At 47.4% G+C, this 25501-nt stretch overlaps 2 protein-coding genes across 5 annotated transcripts; both read left to right on the forward strand.

The window, feature by feature from the left end:
- The first annotated feature begins 1905 nt into the window (after positions 1 to 1905).
- On the forward strand, positions 1906 to 3875 carry LOC1272206 (paired box protein Pax-6). 3 transcript variants are annotated; one of them, XM_061649390.1, is made up of 5 exons: positions 1909 to 2157; positions 2297 to 2717; positions 2791 to 3007; positions 3089 to 3229; positions 3317 to 3875. In XM_061649390.1, exons 1-5 carry the CDS (start codon positions 2141 to 2143, stop codon positions 3496 to 3498), a joined length of 978 nt encoding a protein of 325 aa, XP_061505374.1. In that variant the 5' UTR covers positions 1909 to 2140; the 3' UTR covers positions 3499 to 3875. The 3 variants fall into 3 exon arrangements, with proteins under 3 accessions (XP_061505363.1, XP_061505354.1, XP_061505374.1); XM_061649379.1 differs by having other exon boundaries at positions 1906 to 2097; positions 2791 to 3229; positions 3320 to 3875; XM_061649370.1 differs by having other exon boundaries at positions 1907 to 2157; positions 2791 to 3229; positions 3320 to 3875.
- Positions 3876 to 5713: 1838 nt separating this feature from the next.
- LOC1272205 (nuclear factor 1) lies at positions 5714 to 25501 on the forward strand. 2 transcript variants are annotated; one of them, XM_061649413.1, is made up of 7 exons: positions 5720 to 7486; positions 14386 to 14440; positions 16367 to 16525; positions 19162 to 19353; positions 19475 to 19652; positions 24354 to 24360; positions 24831 to 25501. In XM_061649413.1, exons 1-7 carry the CDS (start codon positions 7479 to 7481, stop codon positions 24988 to 24990), a joined length of 759 nt encoding a protein of 252 aa, XP_061505397.1. In that variant the 5' UTR covers positions 5720 to 7478; the 3' UTR covers positions 24991 to 25501. The 2 variants fall into 2 exon arrangements, with proteins under 2 accessions (XP_061505390.1, XP_061505397.1); XM_061649406.1 differs by lacking the exons at positions 24354 to 24360; positions 24831 to 25501 and having other exon boundaries at positions 5714 to 7486; positions 19475 to 20588.

Here is a 25501-nt window from a genome sequence, read left to right on the forward strand (position 1 = left end):
CATAACTTACCAATAGCGACCATTTTATCAAGTTTTTGCATTTGTCGCAGATGTGCATTTTATAAAATTATTATGCCCACTGGATTGTAACGGTTTTTATTCAAATCAAAACTCCTTTATCTTTTTTATCGCTCATAGAAAAAATCTGAAAAATTTACACAATACGTGTAACATACAGTTCTCAAAGCTTTTGGAGCCATTTTGCTGTGAAATTTTTTTAAAGTACTGAAAAAAATATTTTTCATATTTTGTAATTATTTTCAAAAAAATCCTGTCAACTTTATTTTATTTTATTTTATTTTTATTTTATTTTTATAAGCCTCCAAAGTCGCTGGCTACCCGGGTAGCCCGGTTGCCTGGAATATGATGTATTTTTGGTTGCCAGTGACAGGGTTAAAGACTCCATCGACAAAAGTGAATTTATTTTGCAGTTGATAATTTATGTGTCAAACCAGTTTAATTTGCTCCAGGAACTGTGAAATGTAGAAAACTGCGTATATCCGAAACTACGTTTAAGAACTACCGCGTATCATGGGATCCACCTGTATTGACCAATTGGACACTCGACATCATTCGTTTCCTGTAAAAAGTAAATTCAAAAAAATGATGACAAAATGTACTATGAATTTTCACAATTTTATTTTTTGTAACTTAATCGAAAGAGATCTTTTTTTTTGCAATAAAAACCGTCACAAACAAGCCGTCGTTCCAGGAAAAAAAACTCTCCGAACGTGAATTGTTCTAATCTTGTTATACGAATTAAACATTACAAAGAAATTCCAATTGAAAAATCAAATTATTTACACAATTAGCAGATTTGCATTGATCAGTGCATGCATACAAAAATTCACAAATAAGACCAATTACCTTTTTGGGGAAAATTATTTAAAAATAGTTTGTGCATTGTTGTGCAACGCCAGTGATTGCTTTAGCGACGGGTCTTCTGTAACGGTTTTTATTCAAACTGAAGCAACGTTTGCATTTTGTCAATTTATCAAACATAAAAATAGGCTGGTAAATGCACGCTGGTGTCTTAATATAAAATTATTTTTTGTATAATTTATTCTTTACAATTTTACAACTTTACAGTGGAAATTAAAAAAAAAATTAAAAGAAGAATTCCTTGCACAGTGTCAATCGTGATTTAAATCCAATTGGAATCTAATAATCTTAAGAAAACAAAAACCAATTCGTTTTGGCTGCTGGAATAGCCGGCTATTAGGAATAGAGTCAAATGGTTAGAAAAATTATAGAGCAAAAGCGAAAACTGTTTTGTTATAATGTAGCGAAATTGACAACAGATTCATCTCGAGTGGGGGCTTCGCAACAAATCGCCCTATAATTTCCACGACCAAGTGACAGAAGGGCAAAGGGTGCTTCACATAACCTGTGCAGCGTTTACGCTGCATGCACACCTGTTTGGATGTAGATGGCGCTGGGGGTGCTATAAAGCCGCGACCTAACGAAACCACCCCCCCCCCCCACCCCTCGGGACCACCCCGCACGGGATGTAGCGCACCCCGAAATAGAACGCACAAAGAAAACAGACGCGCTGGGCGGCAATTCCATCGTGCGGGTCGAAAATAGAAATGACGCTGCGACAAAAACCAAAAAAAAACAACGTTCGCTTGGTTTGTTTCGTGCAGTTAAGCAGCAGCAAACAGGTCTGGGTTTTGTTGTTTGTTTTGCATTTTGATGTTTTGGAAGGGAAAGCATTTCAGAATCGAGCATGGAGCTGGCGAGGCCTCGTAACGGTTATTACAAACTTTGACGAAGGTGTAAAGGTTTTATAAGCACGAAGCGTTTTTTTGCGGGGGATTTTATTGCACCAGAACACTGCGAAGGGACAGGAAAGGGAGAGGGGGGGGGGGGGGGAGAAAGGCGCATGCGCACGGCCGGCCAGCTTCAGCTCGAGCGAACGCTTGGCTGGCTGGCTGGCTGACTGGCTGGTCAATTGGAGCAGAACGCCTGGAAGTAGGCAAAATCCTTCTTTTCCCCCCTTACATTATACACACAGACGCTCTAGCAAAACAAAAAGAAAAAAAAAGAAAGAAAAGAGCCAGAAAGCCAAACGAAAAGCGTCGTGTATATCGGCAGGTAAAACGAAATGTCGGCGCACAGACGTTAGCCCGTGAATGTGATGGACTGTTTCAATTGGTCAGCAACTTCAAAAGCCCAGCCCGAGTCGCAATGGCGGAGTAAATAATTAAACCGTGCCCTGTTTGCCTTCCTCTCTTTCCCGCAACGCAACGCCACGGCACCCGGCAACACCGACATCCGCCTACCGATCCATCAGTGTTCCGTTTGCAACGATGCAAATCCAGAGCAACATACAGAGCGTCAACTCGATCTTCGGCTGCAACTCGTCCGGCCACAGCGGCATCAACCAGCTCGGCGGTGTGTACGTGAATGGGCGCCCGCTGCCCGACTCGACCCGCCAGAAGATTGTCGAGCTGGCCCACTCGGGCGCCCGGCCCTGCGACATCTCCCGCATCCTGCAGGTGTCGAACGGGTGCGTCAGCAAGATACTGGGCCGGTACTACGAGACCGGCTCGATCAAACCGCGCGCCATCGGGGGCAGCAAGCCGCGGGTCGCGACGGCCGCGGTCGTTTCGAAGATTGCCGAGTACAAGGCGGAGTGTCCGAGCATCTTCGCCTGGGAGATACGGGACCGTCTGCTGTCCGAGGGCACGTGCAACAACGACAACATACCGAGTGTGGGTGGCCGAGTGACCCAGGGCCCAGGACCGTTCACCCCGTACTAAACCCAATGTCTGTCCCGGCTTTTAGGTGTCGTCCATTAACCGTGTGCTGCGAAATCTGGCCTCCAACAAGGAAACGTCCTCGCAGAGCAATGAGACGGTGTACGAGAAGATCAAGCTGTTCAACAACACCAGCGGCCACTGGACCTGGTGCCAGAACATTGGCAGCGGCCAGTTCAACTTCTCCTCCCATCCCATACCGCATCTGTCGCTGAAAACCTCCACCGAGCAGCCCACGAAGCCGGGTAAGTCGGATTGGACCGCGTATGCAAGCGGTTGTCCACTGATCTTTTTCCTTTCTTCTTCTGTCGGATCGGTGCCCACAGCGAACTGCTGCCTGGAGGAGATGAGCGACAAGTACTCGTCCGAGGACGACGAAGATTCCGAGCTGCGGCTGAAGCTGAAGCGCAAGCTGCAACGCAACCGCACCTCGTTCACGAACGAGCAGATCGAAAACCTGGAACGAGGTAACTACAACACGCGCCGTGTCGGCCGCCTCCCTTCCCTACCCTGTCTGACATGTTTCTTTCTGGTTTTTACGTCTGCATTTCAAGCAGAATTCGAGCGCACCCACTATCCGGACGTGTTTGCCCGCGAGCGACTGTCGGAGCGGATCCAGCTGCCGGAAGCGCGCATACAGGTAATGTTACTGTGCCCGGCTGCACGGTGGCTCAGAGGTAACAGAGGTAATATGGCAATCCTTTTCTTGTTTGAGTACCGATTGATAAACCGATAGCGACAAAAGCAGATAATGTTGGGAGTTAAGAAACAGGTATTAAAGCTTTCGATTTGGAAGCTGTTTCGGTAAGTTAGATGGGCAGTTTACAGCAACTGGGAAGCATCCCGATACGTCCACAAGGAAAAGAAAGGTCCCGGAATCAATCGAAGTCGCGAAGTAAACCTCATCGAAGTTTCATCTGCAAAAGAGCTGCGAGGTACTACAAAAGCTGGTAATTGAATGGATAAATATTATTTTTCAGCATCTGGGCATCAAGATCCATCAAGGCGAGAAGAGCACCATTATTGTACTACGCCTCATCTGAGAACTTGTTATGGGTAAAGTTAAAATTTCATTGACAAATGTTGAAATAAAAACAATCCTTCCAATCAAGAGTATTACTTCGTTTTGATGTTGCAAAATTGTTTCAAAATCTTTCATATTTGAAATTCCACTAAAGTCTGAAACTAGGTTGATGTCAAGATCTCGATTGAGTTGTTGCGAGGAGAACATAACGAAGATCGTATCTGAAGATAGACAGGGTATCTTCAGCTCAAGACTTGACCACTGGACAGTGTGAGATTCATAGGCTCGACTGACAGGTTGGAGGAAAGCTATTCCTTTCCGGGCCGTTTACCTGTAGTGAAGAATGACTATCCGGTTGCGTGGTACTGATGTACTGTACTGTATGTCTAGTCAGCCTGTATACCCCGACATGACATCATAGGTCATTACGCCCCGAAAAGTAGACGTTGGGCGAGAAGAAGAGTGTTGTACGGTACTAAGATGGTCTAACTCTTAATGATAAAAGATAGAAACTATTTCCCAGCTACATCTGTTAGTGTTAGCCGTGTCTGGATCCAAGGAATTGATAAATCCAATTAGTCGTGATACTGATTGTGACTTTGTTGTATCACATCTTATCAAACCTCATGAATATTAAGATCTGTAACATTAGAAAGGAATAGACATTCGATGATTGGAGCGTCCATCTACTTTTGAAATCAAGTCTACCCATCTCCCCAAAGAATTTGTAAAATCCTCATGTATTTGTGGTCCTCATGAACCAATGCAGTCAATGCGCTCTGGAAAGTCAGAAAGCCTTGATATATTGGATCTGCCACATAAGGCTCATACAAAGACAGCTGGGTTCAATGTCAACTTAGCGCGTCTTCCCGTAGCATGGAATAAGTTGTTTGTCTTGCATGCTTATATAAGGCAGCTCAACCTTTGCGGTGATATGTTCAACACCCAAACCAAGGCTAAAGAAGCGGTCACCAGTCTGTAAGGTTTCAGGACAACGAAAACATCTTTTTGTTTCATAACAAAAAAAAACAATTACTGTAAAATACTAACAAAAAGGGATATTCATGATAAATGAGTAGCAAACATGGTTAGAGGTAAACCAAACCAGCTTATTGTTTGTTAGGAGCAGAGAGTTTTTGGTATGAGGTGAAAAAAAAAGAAAATAAACGTTTCCAGCCGCACAATCTGGATGCAGATCCTGCATCAACGCTGTCAAAACTGACACCTGACATACGAGCGGCTAAAGATATTGATAATGTATGATTTTACATAATATAATGGGAACTTCTACTCTTATACATAGTACCCCAAAAATTTGTTTTTGAATCTAAAACATTTTAGCATCATTGTAATAATGGTGGCACAAAAGAAGCGTAGGTGATGGTTTGAAGTGAAAGTTGTAACAACCTTTTTGAAGTTGTTATTGCTCCACCCGAACAGAAGACGAACATCCGCACTATGGTCTACATCGTAGTGCTGTTTTGATAGAAAAGTCTGAAAGACATCATCTTCACAGTTTTCCGTTTAGAAGATGATTTTGAAATGTTTTGGTTGTATTTATGCCCATGTACTAATGTCTTGAATGTAGTGTTTTGTTAGCAGTTTGACTGCACAAGCTTGCCGGAATATCAAGGTTTCTGGAACAGTTTCGGGTTTATCCAATTACCTCCAAACTTCCATCCTCTAAAGTAATAATAAATAGTAAAATAAAAGATTTCTTTTCCTACTCCAGTGCCACACCACTGGACGGCCCCAAAGCAGCCAACAAGTTTGCCAAAACCTGTCCACCGACGTGCACGTTTCGCGCCCATGATGCGAGGCGGCCCCGAAAACTGGCCGCCGGACGAGAATTGCACCCATGGTTCGGGTGGGCCACCCAGCAAATCCCGAGCGGCAACACGGCCGCCGCAATCGCTGGCGTGTTGATTTATTAGTCTAGACCGCACTGCACTGCACTACATTTTCGCAAACGTGCGAATCTCTCGGCGGTCTCGCGCGAAGGGATTTTGTGTTTTTTCCGTTGGGTTTTCCGTTTCTCAGTTATATTAATATCTTTGCCCTCGCCGTCTACCCTACCCTGCCACCAAAACCCCCCCCCCCCCCCTACCCACCAACCCACCCACACGCATACACACGTACACTCACCGGTACACAGATACGTGCGCGTACACAGACACACACACACACACACACACAAACACACGTACGGACCGATAGATACCGTCTCGTTTGTCGCGCGCGCGTCTCTGCGGTTCCCCGCATCAATCCGGCTGGGCCCTCGACTGGTTGGTCGGGAGGAGGTAGGAGGAGGAGGAGGTGTCCCTTGTCGGAGCCGAGCACCAAACAAATCGCCTCACCCCCCCCTCCTGCAAAGGTTCTTGCCCAATCGGGCAGCCAGCGCACCGCGGAGTGGACCGCACGCACCGACCACAGCCGGACCGAAGCTTGCCGAAAATCTCAAGGAAAACGGTTACGCACCGCGACGGCCGCCCGTTTAGCAGGACGGGGGCAGCCCGCACCGCCCGACACGGCCGGACCCCGGGTGAGTGAGAGGAGTGGCGCGCAAGAGTGTGTGTTGTGCCGAAGCGAACGTCCGCGACGTCGTCGTCGTCGTCGCTGTCGTCGTCGCTGTCGTCGTAGTCATCGGTGTCGCGAGCCACCACGGACGGGTCTCTGTGGTTTGCAGGGCAAACAGGCGAGTGCAGTTGCAGTTGCGTCGCTTCCGGCGGACGGAGGCGCGTTTCCCAAGATCAGGCAGTCACGGCGAGATTAGAAGCACGCCGCGTCGGAGAGGTGTATGTGTGTGCGTGTAAGAGCGGTGTTTATTGTTTGTCCGGTACGGTGTACGGAGTGCGTGAAGCGGTCCGGAGGTGTCCCAGCGAGTGTCGCCACGAGGGAAGAAGATCCTGAAGTGTAATCAAGCGGTGCAGGTGGTGGCTAGTAGTGGTGGTGGTAGTGAACATTCCGACGGCAACGATCTGACCTCGGTCGGTGGTCCTTCATCATCTACACACACACACACCCGCACCCCGCAGACACAGACACAAACACACCCACACACTCTTGCAGCAGACACCCACACAGACCCAGCCTCGACTGCCGTTGTGTGTGTCATCGCGTGTAGTTTCCGTGCGTCCCAGTGCGCTCAGGCACGTGCGTGCGTGCGTGTGTGTGTATCAAGTGCGTGCGAGTGTCAGCCAAAATCGGAACCCTACTCAGACGGCACCGGCATAGATGCAGCAGTCCTCCGTCCTTTCTTCCTGGAGCTCCCTTGAACTGCCCTCCTCCGCATGTACGCTCCTGCCCTGCTCCGGTCGGCCATAAACTGCCGCTCCAGTCAACACGCACACAATCAACGCACGGCGGGTATGCGGAGCTAGAAGAGCATCCTCATCTCCTCCTCCCTATCTTCCCCATCTTCCCCCTCTGTTTGGTGTCCTGAGACTTCTTCGTGGGTGTCTGGGGCCTGCCCTGCCCTGGAACCAAACCAACCAAAACACCACAAAGCCTTTGTCGTCGTCAGCCAAAGTCGTCGTCGTTGACACGCGGGCCCCCGCCCCCCCGCACAAGGCACCAGGACGGCGTCGGAACTGGCGCTAGCGCACCGGGGTCAGCTTTGCTCCGCCGGGCTGCTGGATGCGGCCGGAGTGCCGCCCGGTTACGAACCCGACCCCCTCGCCGTTAGCCCGGCTATGCACAGGTAAGGGAGCTGCTTGGTTAGCGCAGCAAAAGGCGAAAGCGGGGAGGGGGGGGGGGAAGTGTTTACAGTCGGAGTCGGAGTGCAAAGTGGTTGCGATATTTATTGTCCACGCATGTTTACGTCTGACGGGGCAGCTGAGCGAACGAGCGCGAGTGGGGCGATTGCTCTGTGCAGGCAATCGCAGGCATCAGGAAATCCTGAAGTCGGCTCCAGGAAGTCCTTCGAAACATCGGAATTTCAATTATTTTTTGGGAATGCGTGTCTCTCATGTAACTTTCGACTTGTGTGTGTGTGTGTGTGTGTGTGTATCTTCTTAGTAAGTATGTGTGCTTGTGAGGGTGCATGTTTTGGTGGTGACCCAGCGGCTCCCCCTTGCTCGCTACTGCCTCCCAAAAACCGTTCTTGCTCGTTCGGTGGGTGACAGTTTCAAAAAGAGAAGTAAAAAAAAACGCCAAAAAGCACACACACACACACACACACACACACACACACACACACACACACACTCTCAAATAACAGTAATGTGCTCGGTAATGTTTGTTTTTACGGGGCAGCCCCGTCCTTGTACGGTGGTGTGTGCGCACGCGTGTGCGCTCCCATTCGCCCCATGCCCCACTGTGTGCCGCTGTGTGTGTCGCTCTGTCTCTGTGGCGACGTTGTGTTTTGCGTATGATACGACGAGCTGTTGTTGTTGTTGTTGTTGTTGCAGCGGAGCATACACACGCGGTGCACGGATGCTGCAGATGCACTTTTGCTCCCACTCTCCCTCACCAGCCCCCCTCTCGCTCTCTCTCACACACAAACACACACTGCTTTATTTTGCACCGCGCCGCTGGTTACGAAACGCACCGTCGGCCGCGACCTGACCGACATGGACGCAGAGGGATTTTTGCCCGTTTTTTTTTTGTTTTGTTCTTCCCCTTTTTTTGCGTTGGGAGTTTTCTTGGGACGAAGGTTCGACACACCAGTTGTTTTCCATTGCTTTTACTCCCCCCCCCCCAACTTTTTTTTCGAAACAGAAAAACCTTCAAAATACGCTCTCCCCTCCTACCTCCTGCCGCTTTTGTTTGCATTAACGTTTCGGGGCCGCACAGAGCCACACACAAGGCGTACTGCATTCCGTTACACACCAATACATACCGCTGCTTCCTTCAACCTCCCATCCCTCCCATCACCACCACCCCTTGTACCATGCTACGCACTTTCCCACACTGCAGTGGGTGCAGTTTTTCCTTTCCTCGATGTTCTCACAACCCCCCTCCCCCCCTCCCCCCCTCTCCCCCCCGCGCCCCTTCCCGCGTTGCAACTGCAGCCCGAAATGCGAACCGCCAAGTGTGTGTGTGAGTGTGTGTTCGCGAGCATTTGTTTGTTCGGGTATGTGTGTGTGTGTGTGTGCGCAGTTTTAGGGATGCTGAGTGTGGGAAAAAATGAGTGCAAGAAGAGTGTACGAGCGACACACACACACACACAGAGCGTGCAAGAAGCAATACATCTTTCGCAGGGCAGAACGAATTTCAGCCTCGCCGCTTGACGGGGCGGTCGTAACCCGTTGGAAAAGTGCTTTGGCGAAGATTGGCGGAGGGGTGGAATGGTGAGTGCAATGGGGGAAGGGTGGTAGGGTTGTAAGAAGGAATCGGGAACGATGCGAAAGGCGGGATGGCGCGAGGGCGGCAGCGAAACTGCACCAATATTTTTCCTTGACATCTCCCCTCGCTCCACCCGGTGGCACCTCCCTCCCCCCCCCACCACCGATGTTTGTGTGTGTGTGTATGTGTGCGCTTTTTTTTAGTTGCGCGAGATGCACGCGAGAGCAAACCGTGCGATGGGGGGGGGGGGGGGGGGGGGCTTGGGAGACGGGGGAAAGGGTTTCGCGAAAAATCTATCGTTCGGCTGACCGGCGCGCGCCTTTGGCCTTTTCGGCACGAAGCGGGCTGCGGTCCTGCTGCGGTTTGTCAATTCCGGGTGTCATCTGGTTTTGAGCGCGCTGCGCCCGCGATCAAGCCCCCGTGTCTCGTACCGCTCCCCTCCTGAGCCCTCAACCCCCACCCTACACATTCGCTGGTACAAGCGCTAAGAGGGAACGGCCGCTGGCCGAGGTGACTCTATTTTCGTCCAAACGCGCTTGCGAACGCTGTTTGGTGCATGTGTATGCGCTTTTGGGGTGAGGAAGGGGGGGGGGTTGGGGAGGGGAGGAGAGGAGTGTTGTCGGAGGTTGTTTTGCGCGTGGGGAAGAGTGGACCCGGGCCTGTGCCCGTTGTATGCATCACCGTTGCGATGGATCAGCTGATCGCAGATGCCGTTTTTTTCCCGCGCCGAAATGCAAAACCGCAAGCAAAAGGAGGCGAGCGAAGGTAGCGTGTAGAGTGCACCAGAAGTGTTGGAAGTTTTGCTCAGCTACAGTTCTGCGCAAGTAGCCACAAATTACGGTTTGTTGGTTTTTTGTTATTTCCCTTCTACGTCAGTAAAGTGACAGTCGTTGCCACTAAATTGGTTTTTTTTTTCAGCAATAGTTATATTTTAAATTCCAGCACTAAATTGTTCATTACTTGACTTAAACTGAACGATTTTGGAGCACACGGTTTCAGATTAAAAGAGGTTATGTTGCCTTAGAATGATGCATATAATGTGACACGCTGTGAAAAATTTTAGCAACAACGGAACAAAATAATAAATTAGACATTATAATAATTTAATTTAAATATAAATCATGTTTTCCGGTTCAACACATAAACTCCTTATCATTTGATGCATTAACTGATTGCTTTCCAATTTGATTTTGGTAGGAATTAAACCCTACAGCAAACCTAACTTTTTATTCTCAATTTCGTGCTACCTCTAACCACTGCTTAAGGTGTCGGAAAACGGGAAACCTTGCCGTTCGCGGGATGGCTTGTACAACGGGCGGGGGAGAAGGAGAGGGAGGGGGGGGGTGGAGGAGGTGAGGGGCATTTTTTGTTACGACCAAAGAGGCACTTTTCCTACCTTTCCTACTATTTTTACAGGGAAAACCCGAAAATAGACACTCAAGGCACACTCTCTGTATTGGTTTTCGACGTATGACTGTGGCAAAGAGAGGACCGAGAGGGGAGGGTGCGTTTTCAGATGCGACGTTGTAAGTGGTCCGGTGCAGTTTGCACCATGCATTAACTCGCAGACCGCTCCCCCCCCCCTCTTCTCCCCCTCAAGCTGAACCGAAGATTGATTTATGATCTCGTTACTCAACACCCGTACCTGCCATCTGAGAAGCTCTTCGCTGGTTCCAGAGCCCGAGCGCTGGAGCTCTCCACTCCGGCCTGCCTGGGGAGCAATGAACGCCAACTTTGGACAGCAATCAACACCACCGCGAGAGCCGGATTTACTACGTCGGGTGTGTTTCGTTTTTGCGCGCACATTTTCAATGTTACGGTGGACCAGCGTTTGGGCGACGGGTTTTTTGGCGGCAGACTATCCCCGAAGACTATCCCCCTCCGCTGCCGGAAGCCGGATGCAGCGTGTAGTACGTTGCACGGTTCCATCGGGCGCCATCCACTTGGCAGCTGCTCCACGGCGCGGTGTTGGCCACCGCACGGCCCGAGCGCACACCGGTTTGGCAACATTCCTACAGGTCGCCCCGCCAGATCGGCGAGCTGCACAAAGCGGGGGGAGAGAGAGAGAGAGAGAGAGGGATGGTGAAAAGATGCGTCCGACCGACCGCCCCCCCCCCGGGACGGATGGAAACACGCACGCACCGCCACTGCGGGGAGGCAGTGGGCTAATGTCATTGTCTGGTGCGCGTACCGCGGCCTCGAAGCCGATGCCAAAGGTCGGTACGAGCGCGCGCGCGCCAGACGGGTACACTGTAAGGGTTTTGTTTTGGCGGCAGCTTGCAGCGACCCCGAAAGCGACCCCTATCGCCATCGCGAATGAATGGAAGCGGTGGATGGACGAGAGATGGGATTGGTGGGGGTGAATGTGCCACTGTGTGCAGGGGAATGATTCATCCCGATGCTCTCGGGTGCAACAGCAGCAGCATCCCGAAAGCTGTCGGTGTTGCGGTTCGCTTTCGGGCGCCAGTTGGCACCGTTCGCGTGTAGATGGCGCTGGCGCTGCTTGGGAGATTACAAATTACAGCAGCGCGCGACAGCGTGCCGTTTGACCGTTGGCGTCGTACAACGGAGGCAAACATTTGGCAAACAATTCACTGCTGCTGCAACAGCTCCGTTTACTCATTGGTTATTAGGTTTGATTGAACAACAAGTGACAATTAGATGTTGGCCATCGAAGGGAGCAGTTTAAGGAGATCCATAGAATCCATTGGACATGAATCAATGCGACATAACCTTTTTTCCGAAACTATCACCTACCAAGTATGGGTGAATTACAGTTCTGAGTAAGAGTGAGTGAACCATTTTAATTTGATATGATGTCAAGCTATGGATTCAACTCTGCCGGAAGAGTATTTTACGACTCTTTTGCGATTCAATTCATTCACCCTGCGAACTGACGACCTCTAATTCATTCACGGAAGGTCCGTTAAGTCATCGAGGGAACGTGAAGGTTTTTTTTTTTATTGATTGAGTTTGAGTTTGATGAACGATTTGATCCAGCAAATACGTACACAATAAAATGTTCTATGTTTTGTTATGTTATGTCCTATATTTCAATGATTTTGTTTTAATATTCTCGAATTACAGCAACTGCTTTGCAAGTCGGAACAGGTTTCGAACAGGCAAGTTTTGTCTTGATTATCTCCATTCCGAATCAGTGGTGAATCGTGTCAAAATATAGGCCCCTAAGTGGTAATATGAGACGGGATTCTTTCAAATCATTGGAAATACACCTTTACTTTAACGCCTTAACACTTCATTGGTGTGCAAGTTTGCAGTTGTGCATCAGAACCATTTTGATTATAAGTGAATTTCGAAGGATTTAATCACATCATGCTTTGCCTAAATGGCCTTGGTTGCGCTAGCTTTATGATGTACCGTTTTTCTGTATTATAGTATATTATTGAATAATAAATAAATAGAAAATGGAGGAGTATAAAACCTGTTTCAAGGACAAGCTGTCCGTTGATCTCGGGGCCTAAGCAGCTGCTAACTCCGCAGCATGGTTGATTTATCTCTAACTCTGATTGAAACCACCATAAAGTGTGATTTACAGGGTTTTCCAGGGGTTCTCATAGTTGTGGGACACTTCCTCGACTCTTTCTTATGGGGAATGAACTTCATATGATGGAAATTGGAGTCTATGGCACCCTTTTTGGACAGGCTTCTTGGACATTCCTATTGGATTTGTCCAACAAGGATGCTATAGAGTCCAATTCCCATTACATTAAATTCATTTCACTTAAGAAAGAGTTAATAAAGCGTCCCACAGCTATGAGAACTCCTGGAAAACCCCTGTATTTCATCTTCTACTTGCACACTTGTGGATAAACAATTGCGTCGCAGTGAATTGTGATGAAAGTTTATCTTTGTTAGATGTTGAGCCACTATTTTATGCTATTTCCGACGGTTCTATGGTACCCTCGTTAGGTTACGCGACCTAACAACATGTCCCTTATCGGTACACGACTTGTTTAAGTTATTTTACATTCCTTCAATCGTTGATGGTGCCTGTGATAAAACAAAACTGCAAATCGTAAGAAAGAATCGTGAAACGAGCGAACTATTGAAAGAGGCACAAATCTGTAGGTTTCATGTTTCTTTGTAGAGGGAACATTTTCGGACGCATTTGGTAGGCTAGAACGGATACAGCAACGGAGTTATGGGCAAAAGCGCACACAGTTATATCAGCAATTGTGGCAAGCTGCAATTAAATGACGATACACACAACTGATTTTAATAATCTTTCAGAATAGTAGTTTGAATAGCTTACAACGATTGAAACGAATGTTGAGATATTTCAACGATAATTGAGACATAGCTTAGTGATAATTCCCACCGAAGATTTAATACATTATGTTGAACGCTCAAAAAGGCTTCGGAATCGACTAAAATCGTGTTATTTCACAAGTATTTAATACCAAGCTTGAACGTGTCGCTTGCTTCGTAAATGTTGTCTTCAGAATGACTGTCAAGTGTGAACATTTGATGTCTTTGCTGGCCGCCATACCATAAAACACATCTATAACTGTCATACGCCTTGCCTAAGAGTATTTTTGTCCAATTTCCATCTCCAATGTCCCACCAGAACGATCATCTTTCGCAGTGAACACAGTTTGTCCAAATTGTCCAAGAGACACATTAAGCACTATCGCCCGAAATGATCTACTTCTGCGAGCGACACGCGCGTCTAATGCTTTGATGCGGCTAGCTTGGACAAGTAGTTGGTCGCAGTAAGCGGGTCGTCGATGTGGAACAAAGTGGAGTGGTTTTAAGGAAGCAGTTAAAACGACACAACAGTGACAATACACACCAATTATACAAGATGCATTTTAATAAGGGAACATACAAGCAAAAACCACTGACTAAAGCAATGATAATAGCTTTGTTTTAAGTTTTGATGGGCAGATTCATTAAAGAGTAATTAGTTACCTTTATCTCTTACCCCAATCTCCTCATATGGCCATTGTGAATAGCTATAATAGTAACATAATTTTCACATATATTAAGCTTAACCTTCTTAACCTTGGTTTTGCTGAGGTTTGTGTTTGCTCATCATGAAAGATTTAAAATATGAACCGTTCAAAACTATTCGAAAGTTTAAAAAACGGTCCCAAAGATTAACATAACTGAGAGCAAAAAGGAAGCTGTCATGTTACAAACCAATGTAGCAGACACTAACATTTCTATTTCACACATGCCACATCAAGGGTCTTAGTTTAAAAATTCGTGAAAGCGATATTGTCTTGGTTTAAATGTCATTTAACGTTTCGTAGCTTGATCTAATCTTGATTCATCAATTACTTCTTCCAGATCCGCTACCATGGACTCGAAAGCAACGATAAACAAGGGCAATTTTCTCTCACAGGTAAGAGGGACACTCACCGTGTCGCTTGTGTATGTTTCCGCATCACGTATGTGCACACGAAACTAACCATCCCATTCCACTTCACACATCCATCCCACAACAATCATACAAAACCTTCACGCAAAAACAGAACAAAAATGTAATCGAAATTAATAAAAAAAAAAACACTTTATTCGTAGTACACCGTATAGCGCTTTCCACATCACTCACGCCACAGCCGAGTACTTCCGCCGTCGTTCTTTCAGCAGCGGCAGCGGGATCAAAATTAAACGAGAAACCAAACCAGACCCAAAATTAAACGAGAAACCCAGCAAAGCAAAAACGCCCAAATTCAGCGTTTTCCGGCTACACACATAGACACACACACACACAAACACACATATACACATTGGCCGTACATGTCCCGAGTGCCGTATGATCCGGAAGGTGTGAAGTGACCTGGTGACTGGGAAGCGGACCCTTGCTTGCGGGGGGGGGGGGTGATTGGGCTTTCCGCTTGTTGACGTGCTGGCTTTGCTTGCATGGTGCTGCATGCGCTGTTTCCTGTTTAATGCGCGTTAAATCTTGAAGAGGCTTAAGGACTTTTAACGACCCGATTAATAGGCGAACAATGGCCACTGTTGGTTGAGGCAGCTGGAAGCTGGTAGATGGAAGGTGCATTGCCCCCACAATGCCGACACAAACGAGATTCCTGACGGTGTTGATTGCTTTTTGCAGGAATTGTGGAAGAACGGTGCATGCTTTATTACTGTTTGTGTTCTTTTCTTTATATTTGTTTTTTTTTTTCCTCGGAAAATACTCCTAAGGAAATACAGCCACTGGATAACATATAGGATTAGGTAACTGTTACAATTGTCTCATAATTAGCTAAATCGTGTAATTGTCCAGACTGTTGTTATGGAGAAAAGGACATTTTTCTGAAACATATTGTACAAACATTTTGCTGTTTTTGCTACTTTGGAGCGTGGCGTGGAGAGTGGGCATTGAAATTGCCATGTAAGATCTAAAACTGACTAAGCAAATAGGTACAAAACTGAAACATTAAACTCCAACTTATGCTAAATTAAACTCGAAAGCAGACATTTTTATCCGAGAATAGAGCTAGAATGGAACTGCTAGTACATTATTATTATTATGTGTTACTGTTCTTGACTGCAGTAGCGCCTAAGCCAGGTCGTAATGATTAGGTTATGGTGAATGTTAACACACCAATGCTTTTGATCAACAACAATGGCCCCTCGTACCAGGAAAATACACAATAATAGTGGTGTTATTTTCGCTCTGTCGTCTCCCATCACCAGCAGCCAAAAACATCAAACAACAAACAATACACTAATCGAGCAGTTTGGGCTTCGGTCGAATTGAATTTAAAGACGTGCTGATCTAATCACTTCATTCTTTCTCGTTCTCGCGCTCTTTCTCTATCTTTCTCGCTACGAGTGGCATAAGCTCAGTTCAATTTTGCTTCCCATTTTGTTCCGAAATGCAAATAAACGTTCCGCTTACGCATTAGCCCCCACTTCCTTACGGCACACGTGCCCTCCCATCCCGGCAAAACCAATTGTGTTGGGCTGCAATTGCTTGCAATTAGTTTGCTCGTGCAGGTTCACAGCCCGCTCATCCCATTCCCGTCCGTATTTCCCTGCTTCGGGCCTTCGAAAAGATGTGCCAAATAGATTTGCTTGCGTTTTCCAACTGCTGTATTCCTCTCTACAACTCGATTTTTATGGGTGTGTGTGTCCGTTGTATGTCTGTGCGTAGATGTGTTTTTGTTTTGGGTTTTTGCTATTGAACGTAGGCTTGCTTCTTGTCCGGTGTAATCTAACAATTAAAATTTCTCTCCTCACTCTCATATCTTTCTCTCTCTCTCTCTCTATTTTCTCTCAAAACTGAAAATCACACCACCATAACATCACCATATCACAGCAGGAAGATTTTCATCCCTTTATCGAGGCGCTGCTGCCGTACGTGAAGTCCTTCAGCTACACCTGGTTCAATCTGCAGGCGGCGAAGCGGCGCTACCTCAAGAAGCACGAGAAAAAGATGACGCACAACGAGGAGAACAAGTGCAAGCGAGACTTTCAGGTAATGAGTGGTATAATAGGCATGATTGTATCATTGTGTGTGTGTGTGTGTGACTGTATTGTTTTTTCCTCCGTTTCTGGGTAGCACTAGCTATTATCTGGCCAGTGAGGTCCATGATGTGTTTGGTCCTTCGAACCGGATTGGAACGGTGACCAAGCGTGATAGAGCCGTTAGAGACACGGGCTGTCATCCATATGTTGTGGGATGGATAGATGGTGGGCCTTGATCCGTAGGGACTCGGAACTCTCTCTCTCTCTCTCTCTCTTACTCTCTCTCTCTCCCACACCATATGACGCCTTCCCCGAAAGGGGCTCGAAAAGCCCAATTCCAGCCCGAAGTGTCGAAAGTGTTTCATGTTACCGACGCCTCGCAGGCAAGTTTCAGGGCAGCTTTTGAGATCATAGATACGGCCTCCCTTGCCTCCTAATAGATAGTATTAACGATGTTGATGATGTGGATGATAGACACTTTATTTGTCAAAAGTCGAGTGGTCTAACTTCGTTATCTCCTTCCCCCTGTTGCCGCTTGCGCTCGCCCCCTTTTTGCGAAAGCCAATTGCATCATCTCAGCCCACCGCCGCCTGTCCCTGCTGCTGTGGGACGGGGTGCCTTCGGGCTTAAATATATACAATTTCACCACCAAGGGGTCGCGCGGGCTGTGTGGCGGGTGCCAAAAAACCCGGCGTCCGTGCGGTGGGTTGCTGAGGCTGGAAGCAAAAGATTCGGCAAAGCGCAGTCACCAGCCAGAGTGGTTGTTTGCCACACACACACACAAACACACACACGCAGTCGGCAACGTATCAATGATAGCGCCAATTATTCAATTTATCTCTTTTTCCCTAGTCGAAGGCGGCGTGGCTGTGCCTTCGGGAAGTTTGCAAACCCCAGTAGTAGCGCGGCCGAAACCGGAGCCGCCGGTTTCTTTTTCTTTCGTTTCTAGTTGCTCTGCCGATGGGCGATGGGTTCGGGTTACCGTCAATCTTTCCACCCGCTACGGGCGATTTGTGCTCGCACGCATAAGTTAAACACTTTCCAAACTCACCCGTCTGCCACCGACCCGAGGTGTCCGAGGGTAAAACGGGGTTCCCTCCGCTGCAAATAGCTACAGCAGCTCGTGTGTTTTGCGATTGTTACTGCCACTTGGTTGGTTTAATTTCATTAAAAGTACAAGGAAAGCGCTGCCACCACTATGCTTCCTGTGGCACCCTGCACTGCAGAGCTCTCGATGCAAAAAAAAGGAGCAAAATAGCAAAAACACCACTCGCAGGAGGGTTCCCCGTCTGCCGGCCGGTTGATGTCGCGCGCCTTTGATGTTTGCGCGAGGCTGATGCGTTTCGGCTAATTGCTTTATTAGCGACGCGGTGGTGCAGCGCTAAGTAAATAACAGCGCCCGGGGAGAAGCATTTATTTTCCAATTACCCGGCTGGATGAAAGGCAATTTGCATGCTTTTAGGCGTACGGTGGTCGGGCCGGATCCTTGGGCGCTACTGCGCCGGTGCCAGCAAACGCGGAACAACGACGGCGGCCGTCTCTAGGGGTAAGCAGAGAGGCACGCGAGGAGTGCGGGAAGCAGTTCTATGTGACAGTTTCTTTTTCCATGCGCTATTGTCACCTCCGTCATCGATCGATCGAGCCCTGGAAGCGGGCGTTCATCCGTCAGACGGAGCCATCGCCTTCGGCGGTACAAATTATCTGCCAACTGGTCCGCCGGGCTGCCGAAGCCAACCCAGTCGCCGACTAAACGGTAACAGCTTTTCCCATGGGACGGCATTGCGTACAGTGCGAATGTGGGGAAGCCACAATAACCGCTAATCATTGAATAATGCGTGCACATTGCCTAGCTACAGGCGCGCTATCCCTCAATCCATAAGGACGGCTGGAGTTTTTCTCTCTCTCTCTCTATCTCTTTTGCTGCCGTTCCTTTTCCCTGGAGGCTGGTGGATTACAGTGGCCTAATCGGCTTGCAGCTTGGTCGAGCTATTCGATGGTAGCAACTTGTGTGTGTGTGTATGTGTGTGCTGAAGAGTGGCTAGTAGTGGTAGTGGAGCTGTTGCAGTTGCCCGAATTGCGTTGCAGGGCGTGTAGGTTGCACCGGAATCGCCAGTGACATATGAGCAGGAAGTATCGCGCATACTACTGCAACTGCTGGTCCCAGGCCCATGTACCCGGACCAGCGATACCCGCCCAGTATTGAAGCGAAAGCTACAGCTTGGCCCTCTCTTTCTCGCCGCTTTCGTTAAAGGGTTTGGACTGGCACCGTTTTGGTGTACAGAGTAGCAAACTTCAGACCACCACCAGTAAGTAACGCTCGGTTCATCGGTTGTCTCTGTTTATTTATGAAAACGTAACTGTTTATTAAGATATTTCTCGCACCAGAGCGAATAGCCACTGTTAAAAGCTATGTGTATTGCTGTATTGCTATGTGAGCTGCATACATTTGGGCGTTTACAGCACAGTGGACTTGTTTCGACTTCGTAAACAGCTTATGCGCATACATTTATAACGTTTCAACAAGTAATTTCAGTCTCTCTCTCACACACACACATACACACACACACATACACACACACATACTCTTAACTCGTTGAAAACCTATTCATTCGCTCTTTGTTTTCTTCGCTACGCGCCCGCATCCAGAACGAAAATCCGGAAACAAAGCAGAAATGGGCCGCCCGACTGCTGGGCAAGCTGCGCAAGGACATCACCCACGATAGCCGGGAAAACTTTGTGCACTGCATTTCGAAGAAGAAAACCTCCATGTGCATCCTCTCGAACCCGGACCAGAAGGGCAAGATGCGGCGGATAGATTGCCTGCGCCAAGCGGATAAGGTTTGAGCAGCTTTCTCTCTCTCTCTTCCTCTCACTCTCTTTCTTTTTTATCTTAAAAAACACTCCTCTAATCCGTCTGTATTCGCTGCAAAATACTGATCTCATCGCATCTCTTTCGCAGGTCTGGCGGCTCGATCTGGTGATGGTGATCCTGTTCAAGGCGATACCGCTCGAAAGCACCGACGGCGAGCGGCTGGAAAAGGCGTGCTTCTGCACCAGCCCGAGCCTCTGCATCAACCCGTACCACATTCAAGTATTAATCAAGGAGCTCGACCTCTACCTGGCCAACTTTATCAAGTGTAAGTGTTGTCCGTCTGTCACACCGGAATCCGGTTCGAAGGACCAAAAGCGTTGGACGAGTGCGCTACTTTACATGCTGCTTGGCGGAAAACTCCGGCCGTTTTTGTCTCTCTCTCTTTCTCTCTCTCTCTCTCTTTCTCTCTCTCTCTCTCTCTCTCTCATTAAAACAATGAGGGATAGGGGGAAGCTTGGGGAGGCTTACAGCTAATGGCCGCCCGCGTGAAACCCGCGCTGTCTTGTGATGTTTGCCGCTCGCGTTCTGTTGCCGAACTGCCGAAAAGGGCGGGTCCCTGACGGGTTTTTTTTTCTCTTCTTCTGCGCTGCTCCGTCCCCCTGCTTCTCCGCTCTATTCCGCTCCCAGTCCGGCTAAGGAGACCTTAAAAGCTAACAAAAACAACAACTAATGCGGCCCTCAGCCCTCCCCACACTCATACCCAGCTCAACATCCAACCGCGTGCTGGACCGAAACTGCTCGCCGCAGTAGCCGCCTTTGCAATTCCTTTAAGATATCGACACTATGTTTAGATGATTTGACAGAAACATTTCCTCAATTTGGCGTACACCTAAGATCCCCTCCACCCTCCTGGGAGCCCTTTTCCGGAGCTCACACTTCACCATCGCCGCACGCGGGCTTTCCCTTCATCCCCATTCCAATAGGAACCGTTTTATCAAGCGCCGGCGGTAAAGGCGTTTATTACAAAGGTCCGATCGTCGGCGAGCCGATCAATCGATAGGCATCGGAAGAGAGACTGTGCGTGTGTGTGTGTGTGTGTAGATCATGCACACGCGCCCGTGCCTCCGCGTGCCTTCCTTTCTCACATTTTATGTTTTATGTTTTACCTTCTTTTTGGTTGTTGTTGTGTGTTCGATCGCTGCTCGTGTTTTTGCGGCTTTTAAAAATCAATTATCTATCGCTCCTGTCGCTCTTTCCCCACCCACGGGAGGGTGGGACGGGAGGAGGGGAGGAGGAGAATGGGAGGTATGTTTGTGTGAGTGGGTATTATGCTCACATAAAGCCCTGTTGTTTTATACTGTTCCATCCTTCGCTCCTGCACCTCCATTTTCAGTCTTACGTTCGATGTCTTAATATTTATTTTCTTCTCCACTTTGTTGGTATTTCGCCTGTCTTTCGTGCGTGGAGGCATGGTGTAACCAGGGAAGGATGGGCGGGGGGAGGGGGGGATGGGGGGCTTAGAGTAAAGCCGCGCCAAAAGGTAGTGCGCGCGAGTGCCGGCATCTGGACTGTCCGGGATGTTAAGTGATTTGAGGTTAATAAAAAAAACAAAGAGCAAAAATACCGCCCGGGCCAATAATCATGCGGCCAGTTCTTCCTGCACGGGCGGAAAAAGGGTGGCCACCCTGCGCATCGGCATCACTTTCACTGCAGCCGCCGCCAAGCGCAAATAGAGTCGTTTTTTCCCCTTTTGTTTAAATACGGTTTCGGTTTTGGCCGCACAGTTTTTCCTCACACGTTCTACAAAAAGGCAGACCGGTCCATTTTTTTTTTCGGGATCATCTAGGGCGATACTGTGGTTGCAGCAAGACAAATTGAAGAGAGAGAGAGAGCCGAAAGGGTGTTGAATAGTGCGGTAACACGTCAAACAAGACGCAAAAAACTTAATCTTACACTAACCGGCGGTTGGAAACGGGGCTTTGCTTTTGCACGTTTGCACGACTCCGTTTCCTCCGTGCTTGATGAGCAGAACTAGCCCCACACATCGCCTCACTCGCATCTAGCTGTGGGGCGGAGGAACGGATTTGCTAAGCCGGAATTACGAAAATCACGAACCGCGGAAAAAGCGCTCCCTATAATCAGGGAAGCAGACCGTGGGGTGGAAAATAGCGTACGAGACAGGGCCCTCCGAATCGGTGGTGGCTGTTGCAAGTGTATGGTAGTGAATGGAAGGCACATACGCTCACATCCGTATTGCTATGCACAAACGCACATCCTACATCTTGAGCAAGTGTTGAGTATTACAGAATTTTAAAATTTTAAGTTTCTACTGGAACACTATTTATAGAAAATTTAGGTTACTCCTAACGCTTCTTTACAGAGTTTTTGTTACTCTCGCCGAGCATAGAAGAATTATACTACCTTTTTTGAGACAAACTTCTTGATTACGACTAAGCTCTTTTGCAACTGGACAATAATAAGTAAAATCATTGCAGCTATGGCAATTCCTTGCTCAAGACATATCTTCACTTACTTCCAAGGCCAACGTCAACCTATTCAGGGGAGCTACCGAGATAACTGTGAGATGTGATCTGCATGAATTGGCCGTTTACGAAATGAGTTTTGACGCAACTATGAGGCAGCAAATTCCCACCCATTTTTGGTTGTGTCCCATAATTTGTTAGGATCATCTCACAATTTATTGGGAGTTCAAAATTATCTGAGAAACACACAATAATTCGTGAATTGAATCATAAAAGAAAATTAGGAAACAAAAACCATATTTATTTGGTCATTAATATATGTGAAATAAGATAAAGCTAATTTAAATCATGTAAATGTTCCTAATATCCTCTACTTTTGGAGAAACAAACTGTACTACAAAGAATGATTGGTGCCACATAACCACTTACATTACCTACCTGCTTATCTAGGGACTATCCGATGATCTATTTGATATATGCGTCGGCTCCTACAAGGCCGGACGGTATCGATTCCCAAACAGACCTTCTTTCCCCCCACCAAGAACTTCAGACTTATCCGACTACCGATGGGTTGTAATAAGCGCAGGTTATCCTATAATGCCATATACATTGCATCTTAATTATTTAAGCCAAGAATTAAACTTAAACCAATTCATCCTAAACTGAGTTGCGACTCCGGCTACCAAGATAACAATCTGTATTACCAGTACGATTTCCAAATGTTGCTTTGTACCATAATCCTTATACAGGGTTTCCCACGATTTATTGGTCAGTTCCCATGATTTTTTGGTGTGTTCCCACGGTTTTTTGGTCGTATCCCATAAATTTTTGGTTCGTTCCCATAATTTATTGGTATTTTCTGATTGGATATCAATACAATTGGACCAAAAAATTCTGGGAAACGACCAAAAAATCATGGGAACGCACCAAAAAAATATGGGAACCCACCAAAAATTGATGAGAACCAACCAATAAATCGTGGGAAACCCTGTAATTTCTGCTTGTGTTATATCAGTTACATTAACGAGTGTGTCTTTTATACTTACTTTTTGTTAGTGTTGAAATCTTCATCGTTAGAGCATTCATGAAAGATGTATTCCGAATTGTTATTTCATTTGTTGGGGCGGTCCCATGATCATGGGTTCAAGCCTAGAATGGACCGTCCCCCCGTGGCAAGGATTGACTATCCGGCTGCGTGGTAATGAACTAACTCTTGAAAGCCTGTAAAGGCCGGCATATCCGCATAGGACGTTACGCCAAATAGAACTCATTTGTTCTCTGCAGTCAGTGGTGCAAAGTCACTCCTAACAAGATCCTTCCCAAGTTCCAGAAACTGATCTTGGGCGTGGGTTATCGATCTCAAAACGAGCTTGCATGTACAAGCTTAACGAACTTCCAGTTGAATGGAAGAATATTTAAAACGCAAACTCCTTTTTTCCGGCAAGCGAACATCAGCATGCGACCAGAAAAAGAAAACTGCAGTTCGTCCTCAGCTCATCTCGAAAGTTGCACGCTTGAATAGGGGATTGTATCACGTGCGATGTGATATTAAAAAAACGGCTTTAGGAAAAGTGTGTGCGATATTATGGTAAATTCATAACGTCACATTTATAACTTTATTGAGTGGCATCACAACAAACTTGAAACGCAGTCTATTATTACTACTTTCGAATGTAGTATCGAACACACGGAAGTCGATAGCATGCACATTGTCCAAATAGAGCTACTTCTATCGTAATTATATTCCAGCAAAAACATTACCATTGCGAGAAATAAAAACAAACAAACACCTTCGCCGAGAGCGCTGTGCCTAAAGTGGGCCGATCGAGTGCAACGGTGGCCAGATTCCCGAGACCCTATCGAGTATTGAATTGTTTTGCCATTAAAACAGTCCTCCCTTGTTTCTCCCCAGAGCCATCACGGCACACCACGGCACATAAAAAAAAAAACACACACACACACACATCCAACAAAATCTTGCCTTGTCATGGAATGTGGGCTTGTGTGTATATTTTCTTTTCCTTCCCATTTGCTGGCCGGTGCAACGCGGTTGCAACATTGCAGCCATTAGGTCGCGGTGCAAATTGTACCGACTCATGCTGGCCGGAGCTGTCTATTTTACCGCGTGCGAGAAAACATACCAACAACCACTTCAAACTAAAACGGCGCGGTGGCTCAAAACAAAGACCAGAGTCGTTTCGGTGTGCGGTGTGTTGCGGCCTCTAAGTGCTTCTTCGCATTTTGGACCACGCCCGCCACCACCAGGACCACTGGTGTGTTGACGCTGTGTTTGTTGTTGTTGTTGTTGTTCCTGCGCTATTCGGCACGTCCTCGTCCTCGCCTGAAGCCACTTGAAACGTCCGAAAAGGACCACTTCAGCGACACCTTCTCAATGTCTCGGAAGGATCTTTATTTATCTAACAAAAACCGGACTTTTCATTTCTTTTCACGCACTTCACGGCACGCACACGCGTATCCTGGCGGTTCCCGATTCCCAACTACCGGCGGCTTTCAATTTCGTGCCAAATGCTGGCACCGTGCAGGCTTCAGGTAAGCAGAATGCGTACGCTTTACTTAATCCCGGGGTGGGGTTCCCTTCCTTCCAATTCCTTGGGTTTGCGTGCTGAGCCGATTAGCAAGGCTTCGCTGCTGTGGAAAGCGGCAGACGAGACTACTCGACTCGTTCGCTGAAGTGTGCTTGATTTCATTTTAGCTTAATTACAATCGGAGAGCAACAACAACAAAAAAAGGGATTTTCTAAAGAGGAAATCTTGCACAAAGCGGAAGTCGGGAAGTAAAGTGGGACAATGAATTACGCACGCACTATAATAGTGCTCTTCTCTGCGTGGACCACAGCGTAAATGAGGCATAACAAGGGCACACACACTTATTTGAGCGTGTGTGATCAGTGTGCCATTTTGCTTATTAATAAAAAGTCCTGTCAAATGCTATTCAGTCTCCAAACTGCTTGAAACATGTTTATCCTATCGGTAATATCGGGGCTTCCCTCCAAATTTCAGCGACGAGGAAAACCAGAGCGAAAAATCGCACAACAGCTCGCGGAAGTTCTCCAAAACCACCTCCAGCAACAAGGTGTTCAGCTACGACTTCATCGCACCGACCGGCGTCTTTACCTCGTCCGAGCTGTGGAGCATTACGCAGGGTAGGTTATCATCTTAGCTCACATCACTACACTACACCCTTAGCCTAGATCCGATCGTTGTGATTCTGTGATTCTGATACTGACTCTGACACACGCTGAGCATAGCGAAAGGTTGTGTCAAAAACATATTGTCTTGTTGGGGGATTTTTAGGTGGGACTTTTTCTTTGCAGAGACCTTTCTTTTTTTTCTTCACAGCACACCAACACCTTCAGCCCGAGATCCAGATGACCAGATGACTACAAGAGTCATCGAGGATCGCTTAGACCTTCCAGCAGAACATTCACACTTTTGCACTATCTAACGTATTGTTTTGTTTGTCACTTTCCTTTGCAATGGCACCGGGTCCGGAAGTCTGGAGCCATGTTTTGGAGCCCCCAGCCGGAGAGGTCTGCTCCGCCGAGAGCTGGTAGCTTGGAAGAATCTGATGCCTCTAGCATGTCACACACTACTTACCGACGTTTCAATGAATTGGATGAAATGTTTCAAAAATAAATTTTCAAAAATAAAAAGATGAAATTAGATAAGAA

The sequence above is a fragment of the Anopheles gambiae genome, chromosome X (assembly GCF_943734735.2).
Source record: "Anopheles gambiae chromosome X, idAnoGambNW_F1_1, whole genome shotgun sequence".
Lineage (NCBI taxonomy): Eukaryota > Metazoa > Arthropoda > Insecta > Diptera > Culicidae > Anopheles > Anopheles gambiae.

Bases quoted from the DNA above. Each gene is read 5' to 3' on its own strand.
- LOC1272206 (XM_061649370.1), top strand. The intron at 2,718-2,790 runs GTGGGTGGCCGA...CCCGGCTTTTAG, and splicing joins ACAACGACAACATACCGAGT to GTGTCGTCCATTAACCGTGT. The intron at 3,230-3,319 runs GTAACTACAACA...CATTTCAAGCAG, and splicing joins GATCGAAAACCTGGAACGAG to AATTCGAGCGCACCCACTAT.
- LOC1272205 (XM_061649406.1), top strand. The intron at 14,441-16,366 runs GTAAGAGGGACA...ACCATATCACAG, and splicing joins AGGGCAATTTTCTCTCACAG to CAGGAAGATTTTCATCCCTT. The intron at 16,526-19,161 runs GTAATGAGTGGT...GCCCGCATCCAG, and splicing joins AGTGCAAGCGAGACTTTCAG to AACGAAAATCCGGAAACAAA.